Genomic DNA, 27,022 nt, shown 5'->3' with positions numbered 1-27,022 from the left:
TCACTGTGCTGGGCCGCTGTGCTAGGCTGGCTCAGGGTGGCAGCTCTGGGCCCTGGCCACTGACTGCCGAATGTTTGGCCTGGATGATGCCTGCTGCCTGCTCCCACTGTGCTACCATTTCCCCATCTGCAAAGCGAGAGGTGGCTCAGACACCCTCCAGCTCCTCTTCCAGGGTCCCTGTGTTACCCTCAAGAACATCTCGATCCTACCAGAGACATAGCCTGGATGAGAGACCAGTGAGGGTGGATTCCTCCTGAGGGAAGGAAGCTCCAACGCCATCCGGCCAGCCTTGGACGCAGCTTTCACTCATTCGTTCATGCATTCAATCATCAAACATTCGCTGCAGGCCTATTATACACCAGGCTCCACTTTTCACAGCCACCTCTGGAAATCACAGCTTTAAATAAAGTTCCCAGCACAGAGCTAGGCACATAGTAGGAATTCAGTAGTGAGGGGAAAGACACCTACTGTGTGCTACACCCTGAACTGGACTCATCCTTAGCACTCACACACCCTGTCTCATTGACTCCTGCACCATCGCTGGGGTCCTTACTGCGGTTACCATCCAAATGCCACAAAGGAGGAAACTGCGGCTCGCAGAGGTTTAGGAAGTTGCCCGTGCTCACGCATCTGGGAGGTGATGGAGTTAGAAATCGAAACCCAGCTTTGTGTGACTCCAGAACGCACGCTCTTAACCACTCTCCTGGCCCCTCAACAAACGCTGATTGAATGAATGCCTGAGTGAATGAATGAAACTTTGTGTTGGTGCAATTTGGGGTTCATGAGTGTCCGAGGCCATCAGTGTGCATCCGTGTGGGGAGCATGCGTGTGCGGATGTTTGTGTGTTTGCATGCAGAGCTGTTTTATGGATAGACTCTCCCTCCATTGTTGTCTTGGTCTTGTGTGTACTGGAGCTGCAGCTGTGACTGTAATGAGCCCTTAGCAGCGCACCAGGCACTCTCGTCAGGACCTGGTTTCCCAGGGAGATGGCCGGGGGCCAGTGTGTGTGTGTGTGTGCGCGCGCGCGTGCATGGTGGATGGGGGTGGGGTGCAGCCCGGTGCTGGGGAACACTAGAGCCGGGCTTGGGGAGGGGGCCTGGAGTGCTCAGCACTGTGCCTTGTGCAAAGGGAGAGCCTTAGCTCCGGCTGGAAGAGTCTGTTCCCGGCTAGCTCCCAGCTAAGCCACTAGGCCCTGCCAAGCTCAACTCTTGGCCCCCTGTGTCTGTGGGCCCTTGACTGGCCCTTGCTAGGCAATTAGAACGAAAGTCTTGGAGCTCACGTCTAGAGTTCGGGAATTGATGCAAAAAAGCAGCTGGGTGATCGTGGACCTCAGTATACCTGAGCAAGGGCCATCCAGGGCCTCAGGAGGGGCCCCTCCTCAGCCAAGGGGCTGAGCACGTCCTGCCAGAGCCATCGGGGGGCTTGCTCGCCAAGGCTGGGGACCTGAGGAGGAACGGTGGCCTCCCCACCCCAGAACAGACTGAAATCACAGCTATGCTCAGTGCGGCCTGGGGTTCAGAGGCCAATCCCCCACTCACTGCCTGCCCTCCAGTGGCCGCAGGTAGTCTGGAAAACTCCGGGCCCTGAGGTCCTCCCTGTCACATGGCTCTGCCTGTAACTTCTTTCCAGCCTGTCCTGGGTCTGCTCCATCAGAGCCTCTCACCTTTGAGATTGAGCCAGTCCCTCAGGTCAGTCCCTGCCCCCAGCTCTCAGCTCCCTCACTCCACAAACCATCCTCACATCCAGCAAACCCACACGTGGGCTGGGTGGCTCCATCCTGCCTTCCACCCTGAAGTCCTCAGCTTCCAAACCCCATCCGCTAGGATGTTTTCATTTAGTGAGAGGTAGGACTTCCCCTCCTGCCTTGAAGCCAAGAGACTAGAAATTTATCTACCCTCACATCCATCCATTTGTTCACTCATTCGCCAAGCTACCCACCCAGCTGGGTATCCCTTCATACATCCTTCCTCCCATCCATTCATCCGTATCCACCCACGCACCCATCATTTTATCCATTCTTTCATCCACTTGTCCATCACCCATTTGTCCATCCAACTACCTCATTCTTGACCATGGAACCTAAACATAAGAGCACAGGAAGGAACACGAGCACTGCTCTAGCTTACCTTCTTACTTTCCCCAAGAAGACCTGGCCATGTTTCCCTTCCTCAATAAAACAGGGATAATATCTAATCCTTCTACCTCACAGGGCTGTTGTGAGGTACATTGTTTTAGCAAAGATTTATTGATTCCATATTATGTAACAGGCACTATCATTTCTTAAGGTGGTCCTTGTCCTCTAGGAAGCTGCAGCTGGGTTGGGGAGACATGTCACCCCAATAGGGTAGCGGGGTCAAGGGCAGGAAAAGTTCTCTGGGAGAGCAGACTGTTCAGGAGGGGAATCAGGAAAGGCTCCAGAGGGGAAGCCTGTTCCAAGCTGGCCTTGAAGGATGGATCCATCTTAGCTCTGCAGAGGTGGAAGAAAGGCCATTCTTGGTGGAGTGAACACCAAGCCAAGGCAGGAGGCAGGGGAGCTAGGGCATATCCTGGGGGAGTGGCTGGTGTGCCTGGAGGCCAAGGGTGGGCAGTCTGCAAAGACAGGATGGATGGGATTTCCTAGGCTAGCACAACAGGGTCTGCGAAGAGCCATGAAAGCGGAAAGACACGTCAAGTCAGTACAAACCACAGTGATTTCTTACTCCGAGGCGTTTACTCAGATCCCCAGACTGCCAGTCAGGGAAAAAATATCTTCTTGGTGACCCCCAGGCCTCGGGAGACACGATTCCTGCCGCCTAGAAGGGAAGCCAGCAGCTGGCATTTCTGATCTTTGTGTCATTAAATATATCATTGGTGACAGCGGCTCGTGGCCCCGATGTTATGGGGCTACCAGACGAGGCTTCCACTGCCTGCCTCCCTGTCTCTGTGGCTCAGCCAGGGCCTCCTTATACCAGCTCCCCTGGGGAATCTGAACCCAGGACCAGGTTTGATGTGCCCCAGGCAGCCAGCTCCAACACCTGCTAAGTGCCTCCCATGTGCTAGGCTTTGTGCTGGGGGCTCTGCCCCTCTGGGACTCTTCCCCATTTCACAGGAGGAAATGGCTCAGCCAGATGCCACCTGCCCGAGCCCACCCTAAGGCAGGGGACACCAAAACCCTGGCCTGGCCATGGCCAAGGCCTGTGCTCTCGCCTCTACCCTGTCCCCTCCTCACGTTCCCCCTGCCCTTGGGATCTGGTCTCCTCCCACATACAGCCTTGTTCTGAACCATATTTTCTCTCTCACAAACTACCCTTCTGCCTCTGGTCTGAGTGGATTCTCCCGGCATCCCTGAGAAGCAGGTGATGCCCTTATGTACGCGTTGTAGATGAGGGTGCTAAGACCCAGAAGGACAAGGGCCATGCTCCAGGGGTGTGGGCTGGTCAGGGGCCAAGTTAGGAGCATCCATGGCAACACGAAGAGAAACACACTGCCCCGGGGCTGGCCCTTAGCAGATGACAGCCCCATGCGCTTCCAAGAGCCCTGCCCTCGGCCCAGGGCGCTGGCTGCCTCCAGGTGACCCAGCGGGTGACTGTGTTCCTCTCAGCTGCTCAGAGAGCCCCTGAGGTTGAACATAAAACATTAAGTGCTAAGATGGTGGCCCTGGCGGGAGGCTTGGTCTGACATACATTCAGTCCCGCCCTGGTGACAAGGCCCAAGGGAGTCCCACTTCCCCGGTCTACCACCTGCATGGGCAGAGAAGGGCCCCGGGGAACCACCGAAGCCTCCACCCACCGTTACAGCAACCGTCTTCGGAGCCATCAGGCCCCTGTTCTCAGAAGCCCCCGGGCGGGTGAGGCCAGCGTCTGCAGAGCACGCTTTACAGCCGAGGTGGCCGAGGCCTACGAGGTCACAGGGCTCACGGCCGGCGGAGTCAGGTTTGGACCCTGGCTGTCGGAGCCCCGCAGTCTGGCTCCGGTCTGGCCTGTCACCACCACACTAACCATGTCTATCGGCGCACCCGGAGCGAGGGCTCTGCCACCGGAAACTGCCGACAGGACCTTTGCCTGGAAGGGCCCCTCACCGCTGGCTCCCTCACCAGTCTCCCTCCAGCCCCACACCCCCTCAGAGAGCAGCTCACCCCAGCCTGGTGGCAGCCCTGTGTGGCCCCAGCGTCTCCCCCTGGGCACAGCTGGCCTTTAGGGAGAGGAGGACGGAGGCCCTGGATTGTGGTGAGGCAGGAGACCTTCCCTGAGGCCCGGCTCCCTGGAGGTCCAGACTGTGCAACCCCTGTGGCCATGAGAGGGGAGGGGACGGCAGTGCAGGCGTAAGCGCGGCTGAGAGCTGCGGTACCCGCTGTCGGAGGCCCAAGGGGGCTGTGGGGAGCTCTGCTCTTTCTGACCTCCCGCTGTCGCCTGGCTCTCTGAGCCCAGCCCAGGACACTGGCCTCCCTCTGTGCTTGAGCCCCAGGCACACACCCGCTCAGGACTTTTGCATGTCCTGTTCGCCCTGTTCCCCGGATGTCACACGTCTCCTTCCCTCTCCGCCTGCAAGTCTTTGCTGAAGTGTCACCTGCTCAGGGAGGCTTTCCCTGCCACATGAGTTAAGTTGCCACCTCCGGCACTTCCTGTGTCTTCCCTCCACTTTATATCTCCAAAGCTGTCCTCACCATCTGACACAGGGTATAGTCCATGTATCCATTTGTTTCTTTTTATTCTCCCTGCGTGAGAATGTAAGTTTCTTGAGGACAGGGATTTTTGACTGTTTCATTCTTTGCTCTACTCCCAGCTTCTAGAGCAGTGCCAGCAACCTAGTAAGTAGGTGCTCAATAAATATTTATGGAATGAATGAATGAGTGCTAACAGCAGCCCCTGACAGGGGAACTACATAGACTGTCTTTATGTGTATAGTAGGGGTATAGGGAGAGCAGTCCCTTCCTGCACTGTGGATGGGGAAGGAAGGAAGTGGTGGGCGGGCGCATCACAGGCAGTGGGCCAGGGGCTCACAGGCAGGAGCCAAAGTAGAGCAGGAATAGGGTTGCCAGGCTGGCAGGGGAAGGGTCTGGGTTGAGCCAGGGCGGAAGGGGCATCCGAGGCCCTGCACAGGCTTGAGTGAGCTTCCTCTGGCTGCTGTGGCCCGGTCCAAAGCAGCATCAGAGCCTGGGTCCAGTGAGGCTAGCTCCTGAGGCCCCCTGAGCTCAGCTGTGTGGGGCTGCCCCAGCTACTATTAGCTTATCCCCACCCAGCCTGGCGTTGGCCTGGCGGGGCAGCCCAGCTTCAGAACGGGTACTGTCCAGTGGCGCCAACAGGAGCCCCAGGCCTTAGCCCCCAGGCTCCTGGGGTCTGCCTGGCCCCCGCTGCCACTGCTCCCTGTGCCTGAGCATCCCCTGTAAAGAGGAGACATCTCAACGCCCTGAGCTGTGATGCATGGCTCTTGCCCACCAGCCCCACCACACAGGCACACTTGTCAGCATCTCAGGTCCCCGGGCTTGGCTCCCGATCAGAGCCTGATGTCAATGGCCCTCCTTCCTCCTCCCCCCGCAGGTGGAAGTTCCATCATCCATCTCTCTCATTCCCCTGACACCTGGGGAGGGAGGCAGAGTGGCCCAAGACAACAGATGGGGTGACTGAGCCCTCTGAAGAGGGCTATGACCTGCCCATGACACACAGCAGACTCATGGCAGGACCAAGAGAGAATCCAGGCCTGCCTTCCAGGATGACCACTGAAATCTGGTCCCTGGGAGACAGATTCTGGAAGAAGTGGCCCCCAGGGCCAAGTAGGTGAGGTGATCCCTAGAGAGGTATTTGAAGGGAGAGTCAGTTGCTGAAAAAAGGAAGCAGGTGAGGGCTTGGCTCTTCTAAAGCCAAGCGCTGTTAAAAAGACAATAATGGAACCCACGATAATTAAGCACTTATGTTTCGGGTTCTGGGCTAAGTGCTTAACACATTCAATCCTCCCAACTTCCCTGTGAGTCAGGTGCTATTAATATCCCTCTCTTGAGGCACAGACAGGTTAGGGAACTTGTCCAAGGTCACACAGCTGGGAAGTGGAAGTGGGGCCGGGATTCCAGTGCAGGCCTCCTGGCTCGAGAGGCCATACTCTTAGGAGATAATGGGGCTCCAGGGCATGTTGCCAACATCAGGTAGCCAGGAAGTGGGGACCGGCCCTAAAGCTCATGCACTTTCTACTGAGCACGTGACTGAGGCTTTAAGCAGGGGGATTTGGGACAAAAAGCATCCTAGGCCTTCGAGGGGAAGAGTCTGTATTGAAAACCACTAACTAATGCCTAGAACTTCCCACAAACACAGCTGACAGAGGAAAAGGAATAATGACAGGGGAAAGGGGAGGGAAGGGGGTGGACGGAGAAGGAGTTGGGGAGGGAGAGGGAGAGGGAGGAAAAGAACCTAGCTGGCCTTCAGGAGAAACAGAGTCCCAAGGGAAGTCAGACGTGGGCATTAGGCTGGACGAAGTGTACCTGGGAACTCGGTGTCCCTGCAACGTCACCATCCTAAGAGCTGTGCGTCCCGGTTTTCGGAAATAGTTTCTCAGCCTCTGAGCTCTGGTTGTGGGTAGTGGTTGGGTCGATGCAGAGTGAAGCAGGAGTTTGGAGAGATGGAAGGGCCAGGATGTGAAGAGCCTCATCTGGCCCTGGGTGGTGACAGCGGCAAGTGGGACACTGCCCTGACTGCGGTTTGCCCCCCACGTCCTGATGAGAGCACTACAGCTCTCCTATCACTGCCTCAGCCTCTGCCTCTCCATCACTGCTCCAGGCTCGGGGGGATGGAGGAATTGTGTTCCCAGGTGAGGCAAAGAAGGGTAGGACAGCCAGTAACAGGCTCAAAGGCGTCATGCCGATGTCTGACCTAGGTCTTGAACTCTGGCCTCCTTATCCATTCTCTCAGCGATTACGTATTTAGCATCCACTCAGGCACAGAACAGCAGGTAAAAGAGACAAAAGTCCCTGCCCTCTTGGAGCTTATATTCTAGTGAGGGAAAGAGACAATAAACAAGGTAAATGAGTAGAATATGGTTCGATGGTGTTAAATGCCAAGGAGGAAACGGGAAAGCACAAAATGGGGGAAGGGAATGCAAGAGTGCAATCCGAGAGGATGACATCAGAGTCCAGACCTGAAGGAGGCGAGGGAGTAAATAGTGAGGGGAAAGGCTCCAGGTGGAAAGCAGGGCAAGAGGACAGGTCCTGAGGCAGAAGCAGAAGCACGGTGCCGGCGGAAAACCAAGGAGGCCAGAATGAGCTGAGTAGGAGAGCGGCAGGAGAGCAGAGGGGGAGGTGGGGTGCGGGCAGCTCGTGTGGAGCCTTATAACCCTCGCAGGGACCGGGGCTTCTCCCCCGTGAGACCAGAAGTCAGAACGAGCAGAGCCCAGCGGTGACCAGATCTGACGAGTGTTTTACCAGGAGGGCCCTGGCTACCCTGTGCAGAAGGCGTGGGCAAGGGCAGAAGCAGGGGGGACGGTTCACAGTGATCCAGGGGAGAGAAGATGGCGGCTTCAGCCGGGAAGGTAGCAGTGGAGGTGATGTGGGTCCGAGAGACGACAGGATTTGCTGATGTGTGAGAAAAAGAGCGGAGTCAAGGATGGTGTCGAGGTTTTTGGTCTGAGCACCCAGATGGATGCGGCTGTCATTTACTGAGCTGGGGCATCACCCCCCAGGCACATCGCCCTGATGTCAATGTCTTGGGCGTGAGGAAAGATCAATGTCTTGACCCGTGAAGCTCCGTCCACCCGCACGCGCCCCTCCAGGCCTCTCTGTGTCCTGATACTTCCCCTCCACTGGGAGCCGTTTCCTGCCTCAGCACTTCTCGGAATCTGATGCGCGTATGATTCATCTGGGGATCTGGTTAAAATGCAGATTCTGAATCAGGAGATCTGGGGGTGGGGGCTGGGGCCCGAAACTCTTCATTTCTAACAAGTGCCCAGGTGACGTGGATGCTGTTGGTCAGAGGACCTCACTGAGTAGCAAGAGCCCCCACGTCCCAGACCCTGCAGCAGGTCCTCCCTCTCTGAGTATCAGCTTCTCCGGGGAGTGGAGTAAGCATCCTGACCACCTCCTCCCAGATCTAAGAGTCAAATTCTCCATGGACAGAGCCCAGGAGCCTGACCTTTTGAAGCATCCGAGGTAAACTGAGAGTCACCCATGGGTGGGAGTCCTCCAGCAAACACCCCTGCAGCCCCCATAGCAACGATTACAAACAGCCCTACCCCGGCCCCGGCCCATCCGGCATGGCAGCAGCTCACTGCCCCCCTCTCTGCAGCCAGCGCCCCTACACCAGTGGAGCTGGACCCCGCACTCTGCTCCAGCCCCTACCGCCTGGCATAGCCTCTCGTCTCTGAGTGCACCTTTCTGCAGCTCCTGGAGGGCAGCCAGCCAAAAGAAGGGCCTGGAGAAGAGGGTGGCATGTGCCACCCCCTGGGCCTGAGCCAGCATACTGTAAAGAGGTGGTACCCCCGGGGCTGTGCCACGAGAGGGCTGGATGAGTCTACATGCCTGATGGCTCACAGGGGCCCCGCGTCCGTGGCGACCCCTGGCAGGATGGGATTACTATGTCTTAAATGAAGGAATGAGAGCAGGCTGAGGGAGCCTGAACGAATGTCGGAGGAAGCTTCTGAGACCCCCATCCCTGGGCTCCTGCCCGCTTGGTACCGGGAGAGTTCGCATGTGCCCTGGAGAGGATGTGGAAGGAGAAATAGGGAAGGCCTAACCTGGCTCCCACAGCGCCTCCGGGAAGCTGAAGCCTGGAATTCTTAAACTCCTGGAGTGTCACACTGGAGAAGGGACTTGGTGGTCATTTAGAAGGTCCTCTGTCTTTCACAGGGAGAGAAACTGCAGCCTGAAGGGGCGATGGAACTTGCCTACGGAAGCCTGGTTGGCTTAATGGCCTGGGTACAGATCTTGCTCTGGTGTAGTTGCCTGATACCTACGACTGGGGTCTTGTCTGTGGCCTCATCTCTCCATGTCCCTGGGTGGGTGCTAAGCCTGAGGGCCTGCCTGTCCCCAGCCACAGGCCCCCAGAGCTGACCCACTGACCTCCAGCTGGAATCATGCAAGCCTGGGGACTTCCTGTCCAACCCAGACCCCTCACTCCCAGAGGAGGTCAGTGAGGGCAGGAGCAGCCAGGCTAAGCCTTAGGGACCTCGGGGGATGGGCTTCCATGTTCAGCAAAACAAGAAAGGACACTGAGAGAGGGAATGGATGAGCAAAAAGCTAGAGGCTGGAATGAGGGCTGAAGATGAGGAGGCCAGCGGGGAACCTGGCAGAAGGGAGCAGCGGGACGCACGGCCAGCTTCCAGAGCAGAAGGCCTTGAATGCCGAGCTGAGGAGCCAGCATGCTCACCGTGTGTCACCTCTTGCATGTTAACTTCTGATCCTCCCAAGCCCCCTGCTGTTTGCCTGCACGGCTGGTGGGGGCAGTAGAGGCCCCTTCCGAAAACCCTCTTCTTGGGGGCTCCCAGAGCACCCTCTTACCCCACCAGGCTGGACCCTCACCTGCCATGGTTCAGGGGCTAGAACTCTCTGAGCAGGATTCCCAGACAGGTTTTTGGGAAAGAGTGTTTGGTGAGGGAGGACGGGACCCAGAAGGAAAGCCGAGTCTGAGCCACAGTAAGCCACACACCCCAGCATCCCTGCAACAGTGACAGGAGGCAGAACTGACTAGTGGTTATGGACAGGGCTCCGGGGTCAGGCAGACCCACAGTTGAATGCCGCTCCACCACTCGTGAGCTAAGTGACCTTGGAAACGTTACTTAACCTCTCTGAGCCCCAGCAGCCTCATCTGTGGCATTGGTGTGATAATAATGATACAGTTCCATGGGAGTTTGTATGAGAATTAAGTGAGAACATGTACATCAAACCCTTACGGCTGTCTGACACATAGTAAGTGCTTTAGTAAACAGCGGCCATTAGTACTGTGACTCAAGAAAGGAAGGGGCTTCCGGAAAATCCTGCTTGGGGGATGATAACAGGATTTGGACCAAGTCTGGGTTGAATGGCTGAGGGAGGTCTTGACCAGCTGTACTGAGCCCTGGGAGGGGAGTGGGGAAGGGAGGTGGGAGGGCAGGTAACTGCAGATTCTCCCTCACTCAAGGGAGGAAATCAGAGGTGTAAGTAAGGAGAACAGTGTGCCCAGGTAGGATTTGATATTCTGTTAAAACTGAGAGCCCAAAGAAATGCAAACGGCCAGGCCCTGGGCCAAGAGGCTTGGGGTGTGAGTTCAAGCCTCGCTGATGGGCTACGTGGTCTTAGGCAAGTGTCTTCCCCGCTCTGAGCCTCTTCCTCCTCCACCGGATGAGGGCAGTGGCTAGAGGTGGCCTGGGAGTACCCAACAGTCCTGTGCATGTGAAAGGTGGTCCCTCCCACACAAGTGGTTCCCCTGAACTAGGACCAGGCATCTAACTGTCCATGGAGCCTCTCAGGCTCCCCTTTCCCTGGAGCCTGCACCCAGGGATGGGACGCTCAGGCCAGGGGTGTGGCCAGGCTGGCCCGAGGGCTGATGGGAGACAGCGGCTTGACCTTTTGGTCCAGAGCAAATACACTGGTCATGAGACTGCTCAGAATAGCCATATAACTATATTCAGCTGCCTTGGGAGGCCCCGAGATCCCTGGTCCAGGCAGCGGGCCCTGGAAAGAGCCCCCACCAGCCCCCCTCCCCCACCTCTGAGGAAACACGCCTCCCTCTCTGGGAGGCTCAAGCCAATCTCCTCCAAAGCTCTGGCAGATGTCAGAACGCCCAGAGTTAGGGAGCACAGACTCCTGCCCCCAGAGAGCCAGACTCCAGACACTCTCTGAGGTGTCATTAGGTGGATGGGGTTCCCAGCCACGGAGCCAGGAGTTAGAGACGTGGGTTTCTGAACCAGTCCCCAAGCAATGTGTTCACATGTGACCTTGGATAAAGCACTCCTCATCCTGTTGAGGTGGATGGGCCTCAACTTCCTCATGTGTCATAATAATACCTCCTATTACACTGAGTATGTAAGAAGCTTAGACTCTGGAGTGGGAGACAAACTGGAATCAAGCAAGGCTGCTGATGAACATTTTATTACAAACTAGATCACTTCTCTGAAGGGAAGGACTCTGGTTCTGGACCCAGCCTGTGGGGTCCAGGAAGGCACTGCCAGGGAACTGATGTTTGAGGCGGGATGTCAAGGATAAAGAGGGGCAAACCAGGAGGAAAGAGTGCTCCAGAGGGCACAGCATATGCAAAGGCCCTGAGGCTGGGAGACCCGGCATGTGCAAGAAACTGAAATGAGGCCAGGATGACTGGAGCTCAGTGAGTGATGGAGAGAGCCAGGCCAGAGGAGCCTAGAGAGGCAGGCAGGGCCTGAGGGCTACATTATGGGCCAGGGAAGCACCAAAGGGTTTTAAGCAGGCAAGGAGGTGAGCTGACAGATCTGTGAGTTGAAGAGCCCTCTGTGGTTGCCAAGTAGAGGATGAAATGGAAGGGCCAGGGGCTGGAGCTGGGAGAGCAGTCAGGAAGCTGCAGGAGAGGTGGGCCTGAGGGACACAGTGGTGGCTGGAACCAGGACAGTGGACATGGAGACAGAGGGCAAAGGATGGAGTCTAGAGAGAGTCATGAAGTAAAAGGATAATCCAACCAAAAGGAGTAATAACAGCAGCCAACGTTTATTGACCTCTTACTGCATGCCAGGCCCTGTGGCTTGGGGCGCTCCGCCAAGATGCAGATAACTCAGTTACTCTTGCCATCAACCCTCTGGAACACGTTCTATCATTATGCCCATTTTAGAGGCGAAGAGGCTGAAAGATTCTGACTAGAAGACACTTGGTTTGTGATTTTCATTACTGGGAGGGGAGCTGGTGGGGGGCTGGAGTACCATTCAAAGACACGAGGACACCTGTAAAAGCATCGTGGGAAGGAGAAAAACACTGAATGGGGGACACACTGTGGTGGGGAGCACTTGGGGTGGCAGGAGGGGGACACACCCAGCCCTTCTCCACTGCTCATAGGTCTCCTTCACATGTTACCATGACTCAAAGTGGGGCCCTGACCTGGGGGAGTGGGCTCTGAGGTGGGGGACAAGATGCTTAGGAAGTCCCTGATAGCACCTCTGTCCCCATTCCCTCTGTACGCCAAGCCAAGCCAAGAGCCCAGTGTCAGATGGGACCCAAGGGACAACCAGAAGTCTCTGGCTGGGCTCTGCATCCCAGCTTCCGGGTGAGATTCCTTCCCAGGGATTTGAGGAGGGAGAGGACTACATCAGGTCCCAAAAAGGTGAGGACGAGGCAGAGAGACGGAGACCTGGCATCAGAGGAGAGCTGAGCAATGGGGTAGTGGAGGAGGGGCTTCCCAAGCGTGCGGCCATTGCCTCTTCTTTGTCATTAGAAAGTCAAGGGACTTTGGGGGACAGATATCAACACACACACACACACACAAGATACTCTCTGGCCTGCAGCGCAGGGACTGCCATTGGTGGTGTGTGACCTGACACAACAATGTTCCTGATGACAACATGAAAACCACAGATAAAAGCCAAGAGCCTCAGACCCGTGCTGGTCCCCGGGGAAGACAGGAGGGCAGGTTTCAAGCCAGGGCTGCTCCCACATCTCCACAGCTTTGCGTGCTAGCACTGCCGTCCCCTGCCATCGCCTGGCTAATTCCTACTTGCCCCTCAAAGCTTGTCCCAGTGTTACCTCCCCTGGGGGTAGTTCTCCCTCACATAGTCCCAGGACGCCCCTTCAAGCCCTTACCGCGAAGTGTCATCACCATCCTTTGCTTCTGTGTCTGGGACAGCACCCCTCACCCCAGAAGACAAGCTGGGCTATCCTGTCCCGGCTCACCTCCTCACCCCTTACCCCCTTGGGCTGGGGGCCCAGGAAACCCGAGGAGAGAGGGGCCAGGGAACCCGCGGCTGCAGCTAGTACAGTCACTCCCGAAGCGCTCAGATGGGACCTTCCACCCCAGCCAAGTAGCCCCTACCTCCCAGGGCCACCGCTAAGGCCTGCAGAGGGGTGGCCTCACTGCCTGGCCTGTGCACCAACAACTGGCCTGAGCAAGAGCAGTATTTCCACTGAGGATGGGGAACGGGGGGCAAAACCGCTCACTAAGGCAGCTCAGGAGTCCCAGGAGATGGAGGCAGCAGGCAGGAGGCTGGTCTGGAGTTTCATCTTCCTCAAGGCACACACACCCAGGCGATGCAGGGCCTTCTCACATACGAGCACACACAGCCACGCTGACACCAGGTTCTCACACACAGCTTCCGTCTCACACACCCCTCACCACACACGGTCTCTGTCACACATCGGGCCCTCACCCCACACAGCCTCACACACAGATGGGCTCGTGCACACAGCCTCACGTGCAAGGCCTCACAGTGTCATGCCTGCCACACACAGAAATACGCTCACCTCAAGGCTCTTGCACACCCCAAGAATCTCTCTCTCCCCCTCTCACTCAAACACACACACGGCATCTCTCTTACACATACAGTCTCTCTCTCTCATATACGCACTCTCTCCCACGTAGTCTCATTCTCACACACGAAGTCCATCTCTCAAAACACACAGAATCTGTCTCCCTCACATTCACACAGAATCTCTCTGATACAGAGACTCACAGAATCTCTCTCACATAGTCTCAACACACACACACAGACACACACACACACACTCCCAGACTCTCACTCATATGGTCTTTCTCACACGCATGAAGAACCTCTCACACCCACACAGAATCTCTCTTACACAGATTCTCACACATACAGCTTTTCTTTCACGCACATCTACAGTGTCACACACAGGATTCTGGTCTCGAATCCAGGATAAACATTAAAATCCCCACCCACAAATCTGAGGCGGCTTGGGGCCCGCGCGGGGAGGGGTAAACAAAGGTGACAGCAGTGGCGGAGCAGAGACGGAGGGGGCAGGGCGGGCGGGCAGCCGTCTGGGCTCTGCGCAGACGCACTGCAGAGAGGCAGCGCAATGCAGCTAGGCCAGCCGGGCATGCAGCGGGAAGCCCGGGTTCTAATCCAGGCTCTGCCCTCAGTTCCTGCGTGCCCTTGGGTAGGCCCCAGTGTCCTCATCTGTCACCCAAGGGAGCTAGAACAGCCCTGTGTGCCTACGGGGGAAGGAAGGTGGCACAGATAGGCTGTGGGACGATACTTTCCAAGCCACCTCCGCCCCCCAACCTACTGCCCAGCTTCTCCCTCAGAATCTGCTCTTCAGTGGACACTGGAGAGAGTCAGGACGTTTCCGTAAGGTTTCGTACACCAACAAGGCCCCATTTATCCAACCCATTTATCTGCATGGGGTGACGGCCACCTCAAAGCAGAGGAACGGCCAGTGGGAGGAGATGGACAGGGCAGAGGGCTGGAACGTGCCCCACGTGACCCCTGCCTATCCTGAAGCTCAGGGGCACAGGCCAGAGCCCTAAAGCTGAGCCCAAGGAGAGGGCTGGGGGGACCCAGCCTCTTGCTGGGGAGCCCGGAAGCTGAGAGGACCCTATGGAAGTTGGGCCTACTCTGCTTCTGGGGCCAAAGGGGTGGTGGTCGTGGTGAGATGCTGTCCGAGGTCAAATGCAGGCTGAATGGGCAGCTGCTCTAACCCAGGCCTCTGCCCCGCATGCCCCCCCGCCCCACATGTGCCAGTTCAACCTCCCAGTCCCCTTCCTCCTGCCCCTCCCCACAGCTCAGCCATAGCCTCCAGTTACATAATCCCCTGGCTCTGGTGGCCTCTGTCAGGAGAGGGGAGGGGAGGGGAGACCTCCGAGCGTCTCAGTCCACTCTGGAGATGGCAGGGAGCTGGGGGCCAGCTCGGTGGAGGATGGGGTCCCAGGAGATTTGGGTTCCAATCCTGCTTGGCCTCTAACTCCCCAGGTGACCTTGGGCAGGGTCCTCAAAACAAGGGGTTTAACGCCCTCCCTATTACTGTGCTCCCCCAAACACACACACACGCACATCTGAGCTAAGATTTAATATATAAGACCTGCTGCCCCCTCCCTCAGATGCTAAAACATTGAGTGTTTTATCTCAGTAACACATCCACCAGGCCTGTGCCTACACACAGCCTTTCTCTGCCATGGACACTTCAGTGCCCACCCTCCAGTCCCCTTTCCCCACTGGAGTCAGCTGGGCAGACACTCCTGCCCCCTCCCCTGCCCGAACCTCCATCCCTGGGCTCCAGAGGGCAGGAGGCATGGGATGTGGAGCAGTGGAGGAGAGCGGGGCAGCAGAGGCAGTGTTTGGACTGGTAGGGGGTTAGCGGGTAGCTCACACATGGGGGAGAGGCTCTGCTTTAAATTCCCAACACTGACCCCTCCCCTCATGCCACAGGCTTGGTTCAGGCCTCTGAGAACAGAGCCCAGCAAAAGCAAGCCGTGTCTTCCAGCGTAGATGGCTGCTACTGGTGTCTCCCTTTGGGGCTCAATTAAAGCAGCAAGGACCCTTAGAATTTACCAGACCCCCTCTCCCATTTTATAGTTGAGCAAAGTGGTCAGAGAGGCCATCTGAGGGGCCAAGGTCGGCAGCAGGGTGCCCTTTCTCCCTGGCAACAAGTTGCTGTCACTAAAGGGGAGTGGCTGATGAAGACACACCCACCTCTCACAAACCTTGTCCTCGCAGATCCCCCCGTAGACCCCTTCTCTGCCCCGGCAGGTCCAAGAGGAAGCATAGGCAGAAGCCCAGTGGCCCCCTCAAGCACCTCTCCTTTTGACAAGGCAGAAGGACAGGCTCTGTTCCCAGGAGCAGGTCTCAGAGGGATCACATCCCCCTCCCCAACTATCTACCAATTAATTAGCCATAAACGTTCCCCCTTGGCCATCTCCCCATGGCCTGAAGCTGCTCCCTGGGGAGGGGTGGTCTCTCTCAGGCAGCAGACCAGGTCTCAAGCCCTCTTCTGTGGGCCCTGGCTGGTTCCAGGTGGCCCTTAGCTGGGAGAGAGGAAGGGCTCCAGCTTCCCTCCCCACAACAAAATCTAAAGGACAGTTCACACTTTCACCCTGTACACCTGCAGAGATGCAAATATGCACACACAGGCACTCCTGCACACTCAAACACACACACATGCTCACTCATTCCCACTACATACCATACCCACCCAAATATACACTACCACACTTACATAAATATACACACACAATCTACTCATACACACAAACACACCCATTCGTACTCACCCATACACAGTAAATTTGTAATACAGACAGACTTTACATATGTACAAAGCTAGTCACCCTTCAGGAGAGTCACTCTGTCGCTTACACGCGCGCACAAACACCCCCCTTTCGTTTCTGACTCCCTAGGCACCAGTTTTCGCATCCACCCCTGCCCTCGGGAAGCAGAGGACCTTGACTTCCCCGCCCCGCTCTTCAGATGGGTAAGTTGTCACTTACCCGCGCGTAGCGGGATGAGTAGGGGTCCTCGAAGAGCGCCCAGATGCGCGGCTGCCAGCGGCGCCAGAAGCCGCCGGGCCGGCCGTCCGGGGAGTCGCTGAGTGCCAGGCGCTTGGTCATCTCCAACTCGTCCTCGCCGTCGCCTGAGTCGCCGGGGCCGTCGGCGTCCGCGTCGTCGGCGCTGTTGTCCAGGGGCGCGCCGCCGAAGCTGTCCAGCGCCTCCTCGGCGTCGCGGTGCTGGCGGTACGTCATCCAGCAGCAGGGCTCCACGTCGGTCTCGTCGATGCCCCAGAAGGCCAGCTCCTCCTCGTAGAGTGGCCCGCACACGTCGGCAGGGCAGTGCAGTTTGCCAGTGCGGTAGTAGTTCAGGATGTGCGCGAAGACGCCCGGGTGGCGGTCGAAAAAGAACTCGTCGGCGCGCGGGTCATAATCGAAGTGGCTGTGGGCGTCGGGCTCTGCCAGCCAGGCGAGCCGCGTGCCGGGCAGCGTGCGCAGCGTCGAGCGGTACGTCTGGTGGCGCGTGCCGCCCACGTTGATCACGATGCGCTCGCTTTCGTCCCCTTGGCCCATCGCGGCGCCTCCTTAGGCATGGCGCGGCCCAGCGACACCCATGGGAGCGGCCGCCAGGGGGAGTTGGCGCCGGGGAGGGGGGCGCGCGACCTCCTCCCCCCTCCCCCCAGCCGTCGGGGGGACAGAGGACCTCGGCTCTGGCTACCCCCAGAGCGACTCAAGCCCCTCAGGGCGCTGTCTGTCGGGTGCTGGTCCAAGGGCGTGTGCGCGGGATCCCCAGGGTCTCTAGGCGCCAGATGTGGGAGGGAGCTGGTCCGGCTGCGGAGGAGGAAAGAAGGGAGGGAGAGAGGGAGGAGGAAGGGAGGAAGGGAGGAAGGGGGCGGCGACGCTCAGCGGCGAGCCCCAGGAGGAGGGAAAAGAGGGTGGGGGGGCCGGGCTCCAGTCCCCATCTCAGCGGGAAAATGGAGAAATCGACACAAAGCTTTTGGGGGGAAGGTCAGCTGCTTCCAGGGCCGGTCAAAGACCAGCCCCTGGAAGGGGGAGGGGAGGGGAGGAGAAGGAATCTGGAAATTCGCGCTCTGCTGTGAGGTGGTCGCCGCAGCGCGCTCTCGGCCTGGGGGAGATGGATGCCCGCTGCCTTCCTCCCTGCGTGGACCGGCTGCGCAGGGCGGACTCCGGCCCCCTCCCTCTCCTTGCCTGGCTGCCTGCTCCCCGCCGGCGGCGGGCGCGCCCGCCCGCCCGCCCTCCTCGCTCCTTCTCCCCGCCTCTCGGAGGAGATGGCGGGCCCCCTGGGCAGGGGCACCAGGGTTGCTGCTCCGTGCTGCTGCTGCGGAGCGCTGCGCTCGCTGCGCTCCGGCTGGACCTGGGGCTCTCCGCTGGGCTGCGCTCCGACTCGACTCCGGCGGCGGTGCTGAAGGGACAGCTCCGGGACTGTTGCGGAGCTCCGCGGAGCCGGGAAAGGGTTCTCCGGGCTGGGCTCCGTCTGCGGGGCCGGCGGGCACTGACTCCGGTGCCTCTGCGCCCTGCTTGTGGCAAGCTGTTGGCTGTGCCGGCCGAGGCGAGGGGGCCGCGGCGGTCGGACCGGGGAGGCGGGGGTGGCGGGTCCGGGCGCGGCGAGGCAAGGCTGGTGAGGCCGGGGAGGCGAGGCGCGGAGCGGCCGCCGCCGCCGCGACGCCGCTGCTGCCGGGGCTGCTGCTCGGCTAGCTGGCTCGCTTGCTCGCTCGCGCGGTCCGCGTCCAGCCCGCCGCTCTCCGGACACTGGCACACGGCGCGCGCAGCCGCACTCGCCCCCGGAGGGAGGTGCCGCGCTGGGTCCTAAAAAGCCCTGATTCCGCGCCCCCCTCCCAGCCCCGCGCGGAGCCCGGCCTCCCTCAACCCCGGCGCTGGGGGCGCCAGCCCGGCACCGATCCTGCGCCTCCGGGGGACCCGCCGACGCTCCGCCCCCGGGGAGCACCACTCAGTGGGCGGGGGCTCCGGGAGACGTCTCAACCCGCGCCCCAGGGTCAGACTGAGGTGAGAAGGGCCTCGGTACCCGCCCCTGTCTTTCCAAACTAGGGACTGTCTGATTCCCTAGTGAAACAAGACGCCCCTGACCGCTCTCAGAGAAACCTCGACCCGCACCAGTATTGACCGCTCCAAGCAGCTGTTCAATACCGACCCTTGCAGGGAACCTGGAGCCCCCATGACGCTTCCATAGGTACCCTCTTGCATGGATTCCAAAATAACACACCCCGCGCTCCCCTATACACAGCACACACCTGTACTAGGTTGTGTTGTCCTCTAAGCCCTCTACTAAAAACCCAATAATCTTGGACCCCTATCAACCCCTTTCGACCCTTTTCTGACCCCGGGCCCTTCTTAACTCCAGGCTGACTCTAGTCTCCCATGAGTGTCACACGCTCTGCCATCCTGATCCCAGCTCACTGATCCTCCCACACTAGCCCAGGATCCTTAGGTGAGGATCCCTTGTGAAAAGGGCATTCTGTCCTTAGAGGTCAGAAGAAGCAGCTGCCTCTAGTGGTCGTGAGCGTTGACAGCCCCCCTTTCTCCGTAGGGCTTCAGCTGCCCTGGATGGGAAGCTGATGCTGTGTCTGGGGGCTGGATAGGAGCAGACCCCTGCTGTGATTCCTGGCTTCGCAGTTGATCCTGGGGTGGGAGTTGCAGTTTGGGCCTCCGGGGCTTCCTGGACCACGTTTGCTGGCGGTGCCTCAGTTTACTCAATCGAGCAATCACTCCTTCACTCCTTACTTGTTCCAGGCTCTGTCCCAGGGGCACAAGAGACCCTGCCCTCCAGGGGCTCCGGGCAGTCAGGGAAGTGGGCAGGTGGGTCTGGGCAAGGCTGGGGAGGTCAGACCCAGCTCCAGGGGTGGCCGCACTTGGAAAGAGACTTATTGATCCAGCCCAGCCCAATCGAACACGAGGCTGCCTGGGCAAAGGGCTATTTAGTTAAGAAGACATGAGGCTCTTATTTACCCGTCGGCACTTGCTAATTGCGCAGACAGCTGTCCCTCGACACTGACCCACAGACCTGGTTGTGGGCCTGGGGATGAAGCTGTGCGGCAGACATCTCTCTCCTCACTTGCTTGGCCCAGTGAAATCTGTGTGTGCTGGGGCAAAGGTTTGGAGGAATGGAGAGGTTTGGAGAGGGGCAAGGGGCAGAGCAAGAGATGAGGGGTGGGAGAAGGACAAGGGGAAAGACAGAGAGGCAGAGTTATGGCAGAAACAGGGGCAGAGATGGGCAGAGGCAAAGAGAGAGCTGAAGTCTGGGGCCAGGATGGCACCTCCTCACTCCAGAGATTGATCTGTGTTCTTCTTATAAATGGGGGCTTCTTCCCCTTCAATACCATTATTTCAGAGTAATACAGGGATGAGAGTGTGTTTCAGTGTCCCTCTCACCCTGACCATTGTGAGCCCTGCCCCTACCCATGAGGAAGCCAGACCCACTGCAGCTCAGCTTGGCTCAAATTCAGATTCCCAGGACACAGTTCTCTCAGAAAGTTCTGCCCCAATCCAAGGAGGTGATAGAACAGAGAAATGGAGTCCCCTCACACACACACACACACACCCGGGAGAAATCAAGATGGGGAGAGACAAGACAGAGGCCTCGCCAAACCTTCCCTTCCTTCCAGCCAGTTGTCTAGTCCCTCTTCTCCCCAGGAAGCCCTCTGCGATTCTGCCAACCATAGGGGCCCAGGGTTCCACCTCTTCCCTCTCCTGCAGGACCACATGGATCAGAGTACAGCTCCCTAACCTTCACTATAGCTTATTTCATTTCCCAGTAAAAAATGACCATCAGCTCCTCCAAGCCTCCTTCTTGCTTGCTTCCTCCACAGGGCCCAGCGTACACTAGCTCCTCATTAAGGGCTGGATGATTTGAGAAAGGCCAGGAGAGAGGCTAGGATCCTAGCATCCTAGTGTCAGAGGCCATAGGAGTCCGGAGCCCTTAACCCAGGCTGAGTCAAAGGGAGACTTACCCAGGGTTTCTCGGGGAGTCAGCGTAGGGCCCACTCAGGCCACTACCCCATGGTGAGCCATAATGGGGAACTGAAGCATGCCCCAGATGGTGGGGAGAAGCAGAGGGAGAGGCAGAGAGAGGCCAAGGGCTCCTAGAAGGGGTAAAGTTGGGTTATTAGGAGCCCTGGTCAGGCCTGGCCCTGAAGGGCTAGTAAAAGAGGCAAGCCAGGGTTGGAGGGAGGGGGAGTGTGAAAGTGTATCTAACGCACCTAAAATCCCCTACGAGGCAAGCAGAGAAGGCTCAGAGAGAGGAGCCTTCCAGGTGGGAGAGGGTAGCTGCCCATGAGGTACTCCACGCTCTCCCACTTTCGGATTCTCACCTTCATCCTTGATGACACCCCAGGCCTCAAAGGATCTCCCCCTTCTCTATCCTAAACAGGGACACAAAAGTCCCTTCTCTCACTTCCCCTTCACACTGTAAGAAGGCTGGCATTTGCAGAAAGCCTAGAAAAATCAAGAGGGCAACATAGAAAAAAAAAGGGGAAAAGCCCCAAAGAAATGGGGTAGGGAGGGAGAATCGCTGAACTGAGCGTAGCTTCTTACCAGCAACCACTAACCACAGACCCTCAGCCCAGCTGAGGACCTCACCCCTTTCCACTTGTGAGCAATCCCCCTTATTCACAGCCATTTGCCCCCTCCCTTGCAGAGGAAAGCTGTGGCCCCGTGCCGGAGGCTCTTTGGGATCACTGGCTGTTGAGGGGCGGGGAGCAGTGAACTACCAGTGGGGTGGTGTTATTCAGTGGTCAAGAGCAAAACCTCTGGAACCCAGGTACCGGTATTCAAATCCTAGCTCCACCGTTGACAAACTATGACCTTGGGCAAGTTATTCAATTCTCTATACGTCAGTTTCTTTACTGATGGATATGAAAAATAATAAGCCCTATATCATAGCACCTCAGCTCTGTAATTTCTCTTGTTCAGGCTGGAGGAGGGGGCTGATGAGAGGGGCTGGAGGACGAGCCGGGGCTGGGTATAGACAAGAAAAAAGTGAAGGGAATCCTGAAGCCAAGTTTGGCCTATGTTCTCACACCTGGCATTTGCAGGCCTTAGATCTGGTCCTGCTAGGCTCTGGAACTGGCTTAAGTCCAACCCCCAGGCCTTGGTCCAGGTTGGCCCATGCCATATGCTCTCTCCCAGGCCCAGAGCCTTCACATTCCTGGTGGGTTGGGGTGCCATCTTGTGGCCACATCTGGAAACTAACCTAACCGGGGCACAGAGCCGGCTTTGGAGTGATGATAAACAGCAAACCAGCAGGCTATCTTTTCCACAGATCAGAACTCCTCTCGCCAACGGACAAGGGAGGGTGAAATTAGAAGTGCCATAGTGGGAAACTGGCGACTGTGGCTGTCAGATCTGTAGCTTGAGCACTGACCCTGGTACCTAAGCTGGGAATGGGGTGTACAGTTGTTCCTTTTGTTCCTTCCTGTGACCCCTGGGCAAGTGGATCCCGGATCTCTTAGGCCAGGGGAAGTCTAGAAAGGGGCCAAGGTAAAGAATACTCCGGGGAAGTGCAGAGTTTGTCAATCTCTGCACATTTTGGACCAGATAATCCTTTGTTGTGGAGCTGTCCTGTGCACTGTAGGATGTTTAGCAGCATCCCTGGCTTCTGCCCACTAGATGTCAGTAGCACCCCTTCCCCATTCGTGACAATCAAAAAGGTCTATGGACACTGTCAAAGGTCCCTTGGGGAGTAAAATGTCCTCCGGTTGAGAGATTTGGGTACAAATCTCATTTTGCTGTTTACTAGCTGTGTAAACTCGTCACTTTCCCTCTGTAAGCTTCTGTTCCCTCATCTACGTAAAGGGAATAATATTTTGTAAGGATTCAATGAGATAGTGTCTCTCATTTAACTTTCTCTCCTTCCCTCTTCCCCCCTCCTTCGGACTGCCCACCGCCCCCAAACCCTCTGTGACCAGCCTTTACCCCATGTCTCCCTCATGGGATCCTACCATTCCCAGCAGCGTTGGTCCCTCAGAGTGGCAGTATGGCCCCAGGGGCAGAGCGTCAGCCCTCCCTGGGCTTGACTTTCGGGAAAATGGGCCTCATCACCTCGCCTCTCACTGCTGGCTGTAGGAGCTGGGTGGGGAGCAGGGAACGATGATGGTTGTGGTGAGGGATGCAGAAGGATGGTCAGGCGTGCATGTGTGTAAGAAGGACAGGTGGGCGTGGGCACTACTGCGAGTGTCCCTGGCAGGACCAGGTAGGGGTGGCTGAGTTCTCCCGGAAGCAGCTGGAGATGTGTGGCTGCCCCAAGCGTCTTCCTCCCTCTGCGACTCCTTTATAGGAGCCTTGTGCGGTCTCCTGTGTGTGCTCCTGGTGGGCCCTCGTGCCTGAGTCAGCCTGTAGGTGAGCCTGGTTGGCAGTGTGCAGGGCTGGTCCAGGTTCTATGAGGCCTGAAGTTTAGACATTTGGGGGAGGGGGTCACATTAAAAAAAAAAAAGAACAGAAAGTTGGGTACAAAAGTGAATATTTATTTAGGCTTTGAAATCAGGACCAAATGTAAATTTTAGAAAGCTGACAAATACTAAAAATGTTTAAAAATCCAGAAAAAATAGCTTAATATTGTTATTAACTGCTTGACACACCTACATAATACTTTTAAATAAGTTATATTTATTTGGAAGCATTCATAATGCCGACAAAAACAGTTGCAACTTTTTTTTGCAATTACAGAATGATGTTCAGTTAACAAAACAACATTCATTTTTTTAAAGCTGTATCGAATATGACTGAAAATGAAACACTCATCATCTTCCCCTATAGCTGTTTTTTCTGTGTACCAACGTGAACCTGCGTTAAATTTCCATGCCACTTTACAGCTCCCATATTATATCAGGCAAGGTTTGTGGCTACTGAAAATACCACCGGGACAGGGCCACTTAAAGGTACATTCAGGAAATGCACAGGACCCAGAGTAGCCAAAACAATCTTGAAGAAGAACAAAGCTGGAGGACTCACACTTCCCCATTCAAAACTTACTACAAATCTACAGTAAACAGACTGTGTGCTACTGGCATAAGGGTAGACACACAGGTCAATGGAATAGAATTGAGAGTCCAGAAATAAACCCATACTTTTAATGTCAATTAGTTTTTGCCAAGGGTGCCAAGACAATTCAATGAGGGAAAGAACAGTCTTTTCAACAAATAGTGCTGGGACAACTGGATATCCACATGCAAAAGAATGAAGTTAGATCCCTTTTTCACACCATATAGAAAAATCAACTAAAACTGGCTCAAATACCCAAATGTAGGCACTAAAACTATAAAATGCTTCCTTGGATTAGGTCATGGTTTCTTAGATATGATGCCAAAAACACAAGCAGCAAAAGAAAAATATAGATGAATTGGACTCCAGCAACCACAAAAGACTTCTGTGCTTTAAAGGACAATATCAAGAAAGTAAAAAGACAACCCATAGGATGAGAGAAAATATTTGCAAACCATATATCTGATAAGGGTCAAGTATCTGGAATATATAAAGAACTCTCATAACTCAACAATAAAAAGACAAATAACCTCATTTTAAAGTGGACATAGGATTTGAATAGAAATTTCTCCAAAGAAGATGTACAAATGGCCAATAAGCACATGAAAAAATGCTAACATCATTAGTCTTTAGGGAAATGCAAATTACAACCACAATGAGATACACTTCACACCCACTAGGATTGCTAGATTAAAAAGACAAACAATAACAGTGCTGTTGAGGATGCAAAGAAATTGGAACCCTCATACACTGCTGATGGGAATGTAAAATGGTGCAGCTGCTTTGGGGAAGACTTTGGCAGTTCCTCAAAAATTTAAACATAGAGTTATGATATACCCAACAATTTCCCTTTTAGGTATATACTCAAGAGGATTAAAACCATATATTTACATGAAAAGTTGTACATGAATGTTCATAGCAGCATTATTCATAATAGCTAAAAAAAATGGAGACAAGCCAAATATCTATCACCTGATGAATGGATAAACAAAATATAATGTATCCATGCAGTAGAATATTATCCAGCTATAATAAGGAATGAAGTACTGATACATGCTACAACATGGATGAACCTTGAAAACATGCTAAGTGAAGGAGGCCATACACCGAAGGCCACATAGCGTGTGATTCCATTCATATGAAATGTCCAGAACAGGCAAATCCATAGGGACAAAAAATAGCTGAGTTGTTGCCTTGGGCTGGGGGAAGAAAGGAGAGTGGGGAGTGACTGCTAAGGCGTTCGGATTTCTTTTGGGAGTAACATTCTGGAATTTGATAGTGGTGATGGTTGCACAAAGCTGTGAATATAATACAAACCACCGAATTGGACACTTCAAAAGTGTGAGTTTTATGATATGTAAATTATATCTCAATTTTTTTTAATTGGGAAAAGTTAAAGAAGGATCAGTAAACCAGAGGGCTATAAATAATTTGCTTATGCTAAGAAAAATCTGTCATGGTTCCAGCTCCCTTATCTGTAAAAGACCTATTTTGTTATCTTTTTCTTTGAAATGCTTTGAGTTACTAAAGAATTTCAGAACTGGGACATACCTTTTGTTTGTTTGTTTGTTTGTTTGTTGTTGGGTTTTTTTGTTTAACATCTTTATTGGGGTATAATTGCTTTACAATGGTGTGTTAGTTTCTGCTTTATAACAAAGTGAATCAGTTATACATATACATATGTTCCCATATCTCCTCCCTCTTGCGTCTCCCTCCCTCCCACCCTCCCTATCCCACCCCTCCAGGCGGTCACAAAGTACCGAGCTGATCTCCCTGTGCTATGTGGCTGCTTCCCACTAGCTATCTACCTTACGTTTGGTAGTGTACATATGTCCATGCCTCTCTCTCGCTTTGCCACAGCTCACCCTTCCTCCTCCCTGTATCCTCAAGTCCGTTCTCTAGTATGTCTGTGGCTTTATTGCTGTACGCGGGCCTCTCACTGCTGTGGCCTCTCCCGTTGCGGAGCACAGGCTTTGGACATGCAGGCTCAGCGGCCATGGCTCACGGGCCCAGCTGCTCCGCAGCATGTGGGATCCTCCCAGACCGGGGCAAGAACCCGTGTTCCCTGCATTGGCAGGCGGACTCTCAACCACTGCGCCACCAGGGAAGCCCCCGGGACATACCTTTTAAATTCACTAATTCATTACACAGAGAGAGAGCCCAAGTCCAAAAGGGTTAAATCACATTCCCAAGGTCTCAGAGTTGGTTAGGGGCACAGCCAGGCCTAGATCCTAGGAATTATGTGGCCATTGACATCATCTGGGACTTACTGCCCCCTGTTACTGGGAAAGTTCTATATGAATTAAAACTCACTGTTAAATGTTGTCTAAAAAAAAATTAAAAGTTAACTATACAAAAATGACCCTGTTCTGTATAAAAATGACTATTAGACAGCCTCCCATTTTTCCCCCTTAGTACTAGTGGGTTGTGTGCAGAGGATTTAAGTGTTTTATAGATGAGAAAAAACTGAGCTAGAACCAAATTGTTTTTCCCATCATTAGCACCATCACCATTTTTGTCTTTATCTTCCTCCTCATACTTTCTGCCTTGATAGTATGCATTATTGCAGCTTGCTCTTTTTTCTTGCCTTTTTCAGTCTTGCCCACTCCTTTCCACTTGCATCACGCTGTACATTCTTTAAGTGCCTCTTCAATGTGATTCTATAATATCATTCTCTACAGAGAATTGAGAGCTAATTCAGATAGTTCAGTCTCTCCTTCCAACACGGTTGATCAAAACTTGTTTAATATCACTGATAATTTAGGGGATTTTCTTTCAGGCTCACCACTCTATTGGAAATGTCTATTGGAAATTGTGCCTAAAATGTACACTTTTAGGATTGTCACATTTGGCAGAAGCTCCATCAAGTTTCTTTCATCTGTGGACTGTAAGAGTTCAAGGTATATTGAGTTTTCCTGTGCGGTGACTAAATTTAAATGCTTTTAAATTGGCAGGGTTCATTTGAAAAGTTTGTTGATGCTAAGGTCTCATTATAGTGGCATATTATGAATTTTATTCTGTCTTTGTTGATGTCAGTATTTTGTGTTAGACCAGCAAAAAATTTAAATCGCTTTCCAATATGTTCATATAATTCACTCTTCTTTGTTCATTAGATTATCAAACAATGCAAGAGGCTTTTCAATAATTCCTTTAAAAAGTTATCACTTTCTTTTAATAAACTGCTTTTTGGCATGATCTAAATAGATGTTGGGGGTACAATTGTCTTCTCAATGTCAGAATCATTGTAATTTATTTCACTGTTCATTGCCATTACTTCTGTTTTATATTTAATTGATTTAAAATATATTCCACTAAACCCAAACAAGATGAATACCTTTCGAGGGGACCCCAACATGCCCATAAATGCCACCCAACACAGGGGAGAGGTCAGAATAGAGACAATGGTCATAACCAGTTGGCTAAAATATTTTACTTTAGAAAATTTGAAAAGAAACTAGACCGTGTGAACATATTTCTAGGGCTTTTCCCAGTGCCTTAGAAGAAGCTCACGCAAGGGACAAGGACTTGAAGCTTAAACTTCCTTGGCATCAAGGTACACCAGCCTCCGGTGGTATGCTCTGGGGACATGTGTGCTCTTGTATGAGCACGTGTGTGTACAGACATGCATATGTCTCTATGGAGAGCATGGCCCGGTGTCTCCTCAGATCCAGCCCAGGTGAAAA

At 54.6% G+C, this 27,022-nt stretch overlaps 1 protein-coding gene across 1 annotated transcript in view; it reads right to left on the bottom strand.

Annotated features, from left to right (window-relative positions):
• The window catches only part of KCNC1 (potassium voltage-gated channel subfamily C member 1), a 43,386-nt gene extending 26,456 nt beyond the window's left edge, over nucleotides 1-16,930 (bottom strand). The window contains exon 1 of the mRNA XM_065881630.1: nucleotides 16,329-16,930. Coding sequence (XP_065737702.1) covers nucleotides 16,329-16,898 — 570 coding nt within the window. The 5' untranslated portion in view covers nucleotides 16,899-16,930. The remainder of the gene's footprint in view (nucleotides 1-16,328) is intronic.
• Nucleotides 16,931-27,022: the final 10,092 nt, after the last annotated feature.

This window comes from Phocoena phocoena, chromosome 8 (genome assembly GCF_963924675.1).
Source record: "Phocoena phocoena chromosome 8, mPhoPho1.1, whole genome shotgun sequence".
NCBI lineage: Eukaryota > Metazoa > Chordata > Mammalia > Artiodactyla > Phocoenidae > Phocoena > Phocoena phocoena.
This window is presented reverse-complemented; position numbering and strand designations above follow the sequence as displayed.